We start from the raw sequence: 11,334 nt of genomic DNA, 5'->3' as shown, positions 1-11,334 counted from the left end.
CACGGTTGGTTGCAATGAAAGCTAAGCGAATGGACCAAATAGCCGAATGAATAATTTGTTAGCATGAATATTCGTACTCGTATGCATCATGCATAATGGTTTTTAATTTTGTGCAGACCCATTTATTGGCGCGATATACTATTTAAGAATTGCAGACTTCCGTGGTTTAGGGCAAGTTGAAAATATGCGAAGGGTTGATTTTTACCTTCGTGCAAGGATTGTTGATGCTTTTTGACGAGGCTTCCCAACAAAAAGTTAAGGCAAGAGAGTAAAAGATCTTTTCAGTATGATAAACTACTCTCTCTCCTTTTTTCTTTTTTTTTATTTCTTTTGTCGGAATCTTGAATTGTTGTTAATTATCGAGTAGCTTGGCCATCAACTCAACGAATCTTGATTCTGATGTAAATTATGGCAAATACGAGGGGTGGAGTTTTGGATGGAATGGGTGGAAGAATATTTAACTCAACATTGGACCATTTTCACCGGGTATTGCTTCGTCGCAATTTTTGGCAGTATACCAAACTTTTGTTGGTATCAAACTCCTGGTAACTCTCAACCAAATCAAACATTCCCAGTTCTTTAGGGATTCGAGACGGTATGTACTTTGTGGGGAAAACATGAAGAGGAGTATTTGAGAGGGGATATGCTGAAAACTGTTGTTCACTTTTCTTGGTTGTGTGTGTATCTTTTCCGGTGTAGCCGCCCTTGATGGAGCTTCGATGACCTTGCCTTCCCCAGACAAGAATGGGTATTTTTGCCTCTAGTTCCTGGGAGCCGGGCTGTGAGACTAGCTAACGAGTACCAATAGTTGGGATCTACTTTCTGCAAACGAAGAAAGAGGTGATCAAAGCACGTGCTCAATGCGTTGCTCAGACAACTGATAGCAAACAGTTCTCCACAACTTTGAACAACAATTTGCAGCTCTTAGCAATACTTTTAGCATGTGTGCACACGCAGAACGTGAATTAGGCTCGAATCAAGAAGAAAAAGAACAATCTCACAGTCATAGAATGATCTGGCTTACGTTAATACAACAGCATCGACGAGATCTTTTCCCCAAAGAAGGAAATGATCTCCTGAGACACAAATTATCTCAACTGCTTACCAATTAAGAAATTGCCAAGGCTCGTAAGTACAAATAATATCAACAATGAGACGTTTCGGTCACAAAAGAAGAAACTGAGGTTTTGAGACAAACAACAACTCACCACTTACGAGACAACTAATATGCCACTCTTTAAATTGCGATAGAAGTCCCGCATCTTGAGTATTCACCATCAAGAAGTTTCTCGCCAACTACAGTAAGTATTCACTCTTCAATTGGACGAGATATGAAAGGGACAGTGAGGATTTGAAGAGATGATGCTGCAACATATACCTAACTTTTCAACCCCCAAGCAAGACTTGCACTCTTTTTTCAATCTCAAATAAAGGATTAAAGACAAATCAAATCCAGCTGCAGCCAGTTCCATTTTCCTGCCACCATCTTTGCACCAAGCTTTATTAAAGCTGCACTCTTTATTGCCGTTAATTGACAACCTTACACTAGTCAATTCCAATTCTTGGCCTCCAAATCCCTGATGTTTTATGAACATTAAGGAAGCATCATCAGGTGAAAGATTTGGTTCAAGCTCGAAAAGGAATTTTCAGCATCTAATTTCTAAGCAATAAGTCCAGAGAATGTCATGCACATGTAATTTCCCATATCAGCAGAATAAGTAAAGTGAAAGAAAGTAAAATAAGGCTGCAAGATTCTTGCTATACTTTGTTTTGCTCCTTTCATTTCCGAAAGGTGGTGAAATTATTGGTTTGTACTGTTGAAAGTAGTATTATTGGTTTATACTGTTAATAAGTGTGATAGTATGATTTGTCTGTATAGCCTAGCCTATTAGTATTTACGTGAATTATTGGTGTAGTATGATGTAAGCAAGATTCCTCCTTATGCGGACTTTTGCTTACATCATACTTGCAGAAATATATGAGAACTCCACGAGTTCAAATAGTCACATCCTTTCTTTGCCAAATCCTCACCGGTACAGTCCAAAGGAAATGCCATACGGGTCCATATTCTCAGGAAAGTTTCCAGATTTCCCTTTCTTTGAACAAGGCGACACCATTCTTGTCCAACCCATGAGCTGAATAAGTCAGAGTCCATTGCACACCGCATAGAGCAATCTTCCGCAATAACAGATTCAGACACCAACTTAGCATCCGCGACACATCCACATTTCATGTACATGTGTATCAAGGCACCTGCAAGGGTAACATTAGGTTCAATATTTGTACTCTTCAAAATATAGCCATGTAATGCTCTCCTAAACTCAACGCTTCCACATGACTGCAGCCTGGTAGAACTATCTCGTAAATTAGAAGAAAGAAGACGCAGGATATACTCTCCATCTCGGAATGGGACCAATGTAATGCACGAGTAAGTGTGACAGGATGTAGTCTCACTGACACATTTCGTTATTGAACAGAAAAGCAACTAGTGGAGGGTAATTGCTTGGTCTGAAACAATTTCAGCCTCATACCTAAGCCCAGATTGTTGGAAACGAGATACTACAATATTAAAAGAAGCAATGTTGGCTTCAACAGTTCAACCCAATCTTGGTCTATCTCAGATAGTAAGTTATAGGCTCATTCTGCCACCCATTTCTTGCATGTCCAGAAATTATTGTGTTATGCGTAATCACATCAGACTTTAAAACAGCACTTTTCATATATCTATTATCTCGTTATAGATGGCAGTATTCTTGTTGTCCACAATAACAAATGCTTTCCCAGCACAACCAATCCTTCCACATTTTGCGTACATATCAATAAAAAAACCCTTCCACATTTCATGTTTCCATGGAATTTTCTCTTAACAGCATATCCATCTAGTTCAAATCTTCTGCGCCAACACAAAGCTGATAGAATGCTCACTTTTGTCATGGCATTTCAAAATATCATGAGTCACTCACATATGAAAAAAAAGCTACTCCCTCCGTTCCAATTCTTTAGTCCCTTTCAGGAGTTCGTGTCTCTTTTCAATTGATTATATCTTGTAATCTATAATCTTTTAAGTGATTTTGAAAACACCTTTTAAAAGAGCTTATTGAGATCTATTAAATAAGATCCATATTGCATATAAATAGTATTACCAATTAAAAGTAATACTCCATCTGTCCCTTTTTAAGTATTCTACTTCATAATTCTAACTTATTAAAAAAACATCATTATACTTTTCACATCAATTTTTACCTCTATTTTCTCTCCTTACCCTCTATGAAAACATCATCATTACATTTTTTACTCACTAAATTTTCAAAATGAAATCTACTTTTAGGGACAAAATGAAAAATTTACCAACTTTTACCCACTAACTTTACAAAATAGACACTTATTAGGAGACAGCTTAAAATAAAATACTGAAATCTAAAAAAGGGACGGATGGAGTAATTAATTTTTTTATCCAATTGGGATAGGACAAGGGACAAAAGAATGGGGGCGGAGTGAGTAATAATCATACCTGTATGCCCTTTTTCAACAGGGAAGTAACAAAAAAAAAAACCACCATCTAAAGAATTGAAATGAAAAACAGTCACTCCAGTATTATACAGAAATGTTGGGCCCTGGAAACCCCAATAAAAAGGAACATTTACAACCGAGGAAATCGTAAATAATAGAAGTACATCATCGTCATTATATACATACAAACTTAAACTACGGTAGTCAACATCCGGTCATAACCATCAGTGATTGCCTGACTTCACAAATTTGGCTCCCTTTCCAGGCTAGGGTTTCTGCAATGTCCATGAATGTATGATCATCAAATTCATGATTCAAAGCCAGATCTTAAATGCAAGTGCAATGCCAAATAGTTTTCATTAAACAAAATTACTGAATTATGTTTGGCTGATCACTTCGAGCTGAAATGCATCCATACAATCATGTAAAACGTGAGGCATCATAAAAAAGCACAATGGCCAAAAATTACAGAAGCTAAATGGATTTTGCTCACTGTTATGGCCATATCATGCATCTAACAGGTATAAATTTCAAGTGCATCATAAAACATGAAAACTTCTTTTAATTACTCTGGTATATCCAAATGAACCTACTAATTATACGATTGCGTTTAATAGTTCAAGCTTCAACTAAGAAAAGTACAAGGAAGAATGCTTCCCCTGTAGAAACAGAACTATATTCAGCTAGCATGGAAATACAAAGAGGTAGGTCCCCAACTTACGTAAATATAAAATAGTAACCTCAAAGCTACTGCAAGAGCTTCTCATCCTACATGTAGTGTACTTATAAGGCAACAAGCGAGGTTGTTGGGCTACTCTAATAAGCACGAATACGACACGGGACACGGGACACGGATACGAGGATACATTACTTCTCTAAAATGTAGGACACAGACGCATTGGGGATACGTTCAATCACATAAGCTCCAATATGGTTTTATGTATATCAGTATATATATTACCATAAGTGTGCATCCCAAGTTATATCACAAACAAGATGCGATAAGTTATGAAGAATCCAGATTGAGACTCGAGAAATTCTTAAACAATACGGGGCGGCACGGTTAGGAATCCTCAATAAATCCTTTAAATTTTCAATGTATGATTAGACGTACAGTTAATATTTTTTCAACTTCGTACATCAATAGTGGTATGTCAAAGTCAGAGATCTTTAATAATTTCATGTTAGCAAGTGTCTAAGTGTCAATCACATTTATCTCTTATTCGTAGACACCAAAGAAGTGTCAAACACATTGCAGAAAGAGTATCGAACATGTGTCCGAATTATGGTTTTATTTTCTAACAATAGGCATGAAAAAAAGAGTACTGGACACATGTCCAAGAGTGTTCAACACATGTCGTAAAGGGACACGCCACGGTATTCTAAGTGTTTGTGCTTCTTAGGGGCTACTTGTATCCTACAGCGACATTCAGATCTGATGCAGCGGAAAATATTCTCAGGAGAGTGACCCAGTCAATGCCTTAATCTCTGCCGCCTCTTAGTGACAAACTTGTCAGAGAAGGTTACAACTTATAAATCTAGGTATTCAAACCGACGTATGAACCCAATGGCCGATGTTGGATCTCTTAACCAAAGGAAAATAATAACTTTCCCATCGAGGCTAAATCTTAGTGCTGTAAAGTATGAGGCCTGATAAAGGAGATGTTTTGCAATAGATATGTAGTCCTAAAGGCGTGATGTAAAGCATAATAAATTTCAGTAATCGAAGAACATCCACATTGCTCGATGGTGTCGATTTCCTCCAGCTATGACATAACAAATATCTTATTTCCCTCCACATACTAGAAAGATTTCAGCCTTGAAACCATCAATACTCCTGAATACGACATAACTATTACACGTTTTCATACCAAATGGAATCTTGGAACTTAGGGGTTAGTTTGGTCCCATTTCCCAAACAATTGGCAAAAAGGTCTGGACATTAAACACAGCAGTTTTGAGCTAGTTTCAGGTTTTGATGGAACCAAGTTTCTGAGATCATACAAAACTTCAATTCTGATTAAGGCTGCAAACGAACAGAGCCGCTCGCGAGCGGCTTGAAGCTCGGCTCGGTAATAGCTCGACTCGCGACCTTAACAAACAAGCTGAGCTAATGTTTCCAGCTCGTTTGTTTAACGAGCCAAGCTCGAGCAAGCCAGAGCTCGGGCCAGAGCTCGGCTCGAGTTGGCTCGCGAGCTAACCTTAAAATATGTGATTTTAAATTTTTATATATTACCTCCATTACATTTGTATTTCCCAAGATCTGGGCTCGAAATGAGTGACCATGGGTAGATAAGGAGAGGCATGAAGGTGTACGTAGCCTCCACCAGAGCTTTTATAGAGCTTTGGAAGCCTCTCCAACTTAAATCTGCCGATGTGGGACAAATGGGAAAGCGTCTCTTTCTCCTTTATTTCCCTTGTCTTGGTCCCACATCGCTCCTTGAAGGAGAGGAGAAGTGCGAACTTCTCTATAAAGATGTCTTCTGCTCCATCCCCGCAGCCAACGTGGCTTCTATCTTCTATTCTTGAGCTATTCGTGAGTCGAGCTGAGCTCTTGTTTCTCGAGCCGAGCTCGAGCCCAAATTGTGCAGCTCATCATGAGTTCAAGCTGGGGTATTTTCTTGCAAGCCGAGCTTGTCGACTCGGTTCGTTTGCAGCCCTGATTCTGATATAATTTGAAAATTTTATATTTCCAAATTTTCTTACATAGACACTTTTCACAACTTCTCCACCATATATATTGGTCATTATTTTCAATTTTCTCATTCTGGATAGGAAATAGTCTTTTAACACAAACAGAAGTTACATTATTATAATGACCCATCTCAATAGAATCGCTGAGGGCCAGAACTACCAACATCTATAAATAATATCAGGAGGGGTAAATTTCTGTTATATCCGTTCGACTTTATAAAATTCACTTTAGTCCTTGTTCCACTTTGAACAATCCAAATCTTGGATTTACTATCACGTTTCGATGTTAACCCTATGGTAACATCTGTTTATTATTTGGACGGAAAATACTCATGTGTCTTGCATGTGAGCTAATGGGAGGGGTATTTATGCACATTCTCTTTTCCCATCTAGAAATTATTTTGTGAAAATCCATGAGAACACCTCGTCCCCTCTGATCGCCGGCAGCCGAAATCAGCAAAAACTGATTTACCCAGCGCTTACAGCACATCCCTTCTTCCTTTCTCTTCAGTATCCTCTTTCTTAATTTTGTTTAAATTAACAAAATGCAGAAAAAGATGGAGATTTTGAAGTTAAAAAAAGAGGGGTTAAAAATCTCCCCATCTTAGCAATCTTAAAGCCCCCAATAGTTTCTCTTGCGAGTTCTGTATTCAGTTCACACGATCAGATTGTGATCTCTTGGCATATATTCTCGAAATCAAGTCCAAACAAATTAACATAATACATCAATTGGTGGCTTTTGCTTTGATGTAGAAATGGAGATGTCGAGTGATGTGTAAGTGATTAGTGTTTGTGCGGGTATAAGTTTTTAGCCGTCGAAAATTGGAACCGAGAGTGATTTCGTGTGTAGGTATAGATTTTTGGCTGCCGGCAATCCGAGAGGACAGTTGCAGTAGTGGGCGCCAATACTCCTCTGGCGAGTCCGCTGGAAACACGACAATGATGTCGAACAAATATTTGCAATAACAAACGAGACAAACAAAGAAGGAATGGTAGATTCGATAAATAATCCTCCGTTTATGTTTATGAGGCAAATCGAACTAGGTTCATTGCAAATTTCCGATTCCAATTCAAGTAAATCCTTGAACCACAACTCTAATACCCTGATTACATACTAACATATTTATGTAGATGTATATGTATATACGTAAAATGGTTGTGTATTGTACTGATGTATATATTTCTACATGATATAGCTAATCTGCATTAAGGGTGAGGGAGGGAAGATGGAGTGAGTGAATGAATGGCAAATATACCCCTCCCATTAGCTCACGTGAAAGGCACAGTGTATTTTCCATCCAAAAAATAAACGAAAGTCACCACACTGTTAACATTGAAACATAATAGTAAATCTAAGGTTTGGATTGTCCAAATTGAAACAAGGACTAAAGTGAATACTCCAATAAAGTAGAAGGGATATAACTGAAATTTTCCTTATCAGGAGAATTCAACAAGGACAATTCAATGAGTTTACATCGGCCATCTTGACAATCTACACGCAACAATAGTTTTCGTATCAGTGTTACTATTTTACATTCAAGCATATTACTCCCTCATGAAAGGCTTGAGTGCCTGACTCTGCCTCTATATCCACTATGAAAAGCATAATACGGAATTCTATCATATAATCTAATAGGGAGGCATTCACAATGAATTTGTATGTCTTGAATGATTAAGAAACAAAAGTTTATAGATGTTATGTGTGATATGCCTTGTAATAAATTAAGCTTATTGGATTCTCCTGATTTAACTGTAGTTGTCGAGAGAACAAAAGAGAACTACTAATACTGGGTTCCTATCCAGTATCGACTTCCAAAAGGCTCATTAACTTATAACCTACAACCATTAAATTACATAACCATATATCTACCAAAGGGAAAGAAGGCTCTCTTACAACGACGTATTGTTTATTTCTTACTTTGGTTTCACTATAACATTGATAGGACTCACTTTGGTGCAATAGCAACAACTCTAAGTTAATAGTTCTACAGCTTTGTGTGTTCTTGCAACTTTAATAGTAGCGAGTCCAACCCTCACTATGGATGGACTAATGCTGCATAACACTGAAGACTTTACAGCTTACGCAGTCAAATATGAACTGGAATGCCAAGCCTAAGAACGTCCACTTCCTCCATACAAAGCTAGAGCTTAAACAGGAACCCACGAAGCACAGACATGTGTAGAATGGAGTGGTATCTGGGTCTGGTACTGACACATCTTGGATACTCATGGATACCTATTCAATACTTCTTAAACGTATCTGATGAGTTCCCATTCGATTTTATTTTATTTTTTTGAAATATTAGATACTCAGATCAGGTATCCAAACACCAATCAAATTTAGATTACAAGATTTGTTACATAACTTATTTAGAGTATAACTCCGGTGAATAAGTACGTAAATAGTTTACCAATAGTTTGTTTACTTCTTTGAGAAGAAGAAAACAATGAGTTTCAAGTAGTATATCCTTTTTGTACAATTTCTTGCATTGGGGTACCTTTCATGCCATATCCATATTTGTAACTGATATTTCACTGAAACAATGTAGTCTTGAAATTGAAAGGGAACTTTTATATGAACTATTTAAAGAAAGACGAATATTTCCTCAATAAAGATCTAATTAAGATGGTATTTTGCATTACAAAACTAGAAATGATTTCTAACCATTCTCACGCGTCTGTATAATACAATGCTTAATCTACGCTCTATACTCCCGTACATGTATCCTAGTCGTAACCCCATATTCTATTTTTTCAGGTTTCTCCTACAGTCCTACTGCAACAACCGCATCTGTATTGTACCATATCCGTATACATCTGTCCTAGGTAGGAACCAAGTCTGCCCTCCCTAACGACCTGCATTGACAGGACTAGAAATTAGGTCTACACTTCAAACTCTCGGAATCAGATCACAACATTTTGCAGTAACAATCATGATTCATAGGAACCTATATCCTATTATCCTCAATCTAATTGTATACCATATGTGAAAAGTAAAAGAGCATATCCTCAATATTGATCTCCTAACTCTAGGTGGTGGAAGCTTATGTCACATGGCTCTTCTAAATGTATAAAGTACTATTGTTGGACACTTGACCCTCTGATAAGATATAGAATCTGCTGGACATGTTTAGCTGGTCATTCACCAAGCAAGCATATTATAGTTTGAATGCACGACTAACTATGCGCAGAACTCCTACATCATACACGAAGTACCGTAAGGCACCTTGTAAAACCATTTATGTAGAAATACAAGAAGTTTACTCATGCACGAATATTTTAGCCTGCCGCCGTATTCTTGAGATAGAAGTTAGATGAATCAGACACTCATAAGTTAGACATAGTCGCCGCCAACACCTGTACCCGAGTCCATGTAGCATAGGTGAGGGGTTGAAAGGTCCGACTTAGACCTGGTTTCAATTATGGAGTGGATGCTTTAGATGAAAACATGTTGTAAAGTACTTAATACTTGAGTTTGCCCTACTTCCCATGACTATACTTAGGATGGCCATTTCCCAACTCGCTAAGACATGGGCCATCAAACTGACTCTTTGCCAATCTAAAGAAATTGTGAAGTCTCCATTTAATTGAACTTCTTCGACACATCATTCCATTTCCACTTGATCAATATAAAGCATTCACCTATGTCAACCATCACATCCTACTAAGCTAAAAGCAATCTACCAGAATAGGCACATAGCAACTACTTAGTTGAACACTAATATTACAATAAGGTTAGAAAATTTAGATGGGAAATCAGGAGACTCAGATTTGATGATACCATATAAAGGGGAAAAAAAACCCCATCTCCATACACTCTAAAAGGAAGAGGTTGCACGTGACAGATCCAAAAAGAGGTTGCACGTGAGTGGGTGTACGACACTTCCACGTTACCTGGGTATGGAATGGGTTATGAACTTATGAATTAAAAACACATAATAGTTAAAACCTTTGAGTTGCACAACAAGTTTCTTTGAAATTTATCCGCAGAGACAGCAATGTACATAGAAACATATGCACATATATAACCCTAAGGGGTTGGCCTAGTGGTCAAGACTTGGGTCTTACGGATTTGCCCCTTCCTAAGGTCTCGGGTTCGAAACCTCTCACAGATGCTATCAATGCCTTTGGGGCCAGTCCATATGGAGCTTTTCTCTGGCTTTAACTGGGTTCCCCGCAAGTGGGCTGTGGGATTGGGACCCTAAGATTAGTCGAAGTGCGCATAAGCTAGCCCAACAACTGAGTTACAAAAAAAAAAACATATGCACATACATAAAGAATTTTGGGCGTAGGAATTTACCCCTGAGAATTGGAATTATGGACGTCAATGGTGTTGTAAAATCGAGAGAATCTGCCGCGAGTTGGGGGTTTGGGCTTTATGGGTTTCTTCCGGAGACCAAAGATCTCTTGAACCAGAGGAACATGAACCAGAACAAGCTTCCACGCCAACAACCAACCTGCGTGAACCCCATCAAATCAAATGCCATTATTAGAGGAATTCTACAACAAACCAGATACAATAAATTATACGCGCTTATATATGAGTATGCACAATCGATACATAGAAGAAAGATTTACAAACCGAAGAGAATTAAGGAGAGGACGAAGGAGATGGCGAGAATTGGACGGAGGAGTAGTAGATTGAGATAGTCCAGATTCGAAGCAGACAATTGTGACGACGACAACGAAGCCTCCATTGACAAATTAAACTCTGGAGAAATTTCGAACTATTGATTCATGCTGAAGGCAATTTCATGATCAATTTCTTATGTTGGGCCGAGGACAGGCCCAAGTCCTTTTGATGGTTAAAAGTTGGACTTGTAAATTTGGGAAAATGACAGAGCTAATGACATGTTTGATAATTAATATTCTTTAAGGATATTTTCAGTATTAACAAATGTTCTCAGCATATTTTTGGTGGATGTTAATTATCAAAATACGTTATGGGCTGTAATTTTCCCTGTAAATTTGGGAGAATTCCAAAAAATAGCCCTATATTTTCACCCATATTTCTCATAAACACACAAACTTTTGAATTTTATAAATAACCCAAACTTTAATGGATCGTAGAATCTTACAGGATTCAGGTGCAGCAGTTGGAGAAGCAAGTGATATTCGAGCTTGTGCCCA

At 37.9% G+C, this 11,334-nt stretch overlaps 1 protein-coding gene across 2 annotated transcripts; it reads right to left on the bottom strand.

The window, feature by feature from the left end:
- Positions 1 to 3,573: 3,573 nt before the first annotated feature.
- LOC131329437 (uncharacterized) lies at positions 3,574 to 10,984 on the bottom strand. Of its 2 annotated transcripts, none has more exons than XM_058362540.1 (3): positions 10,787 to 10,981; positions 10,505 to 10,661; positions 3,574 to 3,785 (listed from the first exon to the last, which is right to left on the bottom strand). In XM_058362540.1, exons 1-3 carry the CDS (start codon positions 10,899 to 10,901, stop codon positions 3,752 to 3,754), a joined length of 306 nt encoding a protein of 101 aa, XP_058218523.1. In that variant the 5' UTR covers positions 10,902 to 10,981; the 3' UTR covers positions 3,574 to 3,751. The 2 variants fall into 2 exon arrangements, with proteins under 2 accessions (XP_058218523.1, XP_058218524.1); XM_058362541.1 differs by lacking the exon at positions 3,574 to 3,785 and adding an exon at positions 8,756 to 9,060 and having other exon boundaries at positions 10,787 to 10,984.
- Between the last annotated feature and the right edge of the window lie 350 nt (positions 10,985 to 11,334).

Source organism: Rhododendron vialii, chromosome 6a (genome assembly GCF_030253575.1).
Source record: "Rhododendron vialii isolate Sample 1 chromosome 6a, ASM3025357v1".
Taxonomy (NCBI): domain Eukaryota; kingdom Viridiplantae; phylum Streptophyta; class Magnoliopsida; order Ericales; family Ericaceae; genus Rhododendron; species Rhododendron vialii.
The sequence above is the reverse complement of the archived record's forward strand: the minus strand, read 5'-3'. Positions and strand labels throughout refer to the sequence as shown.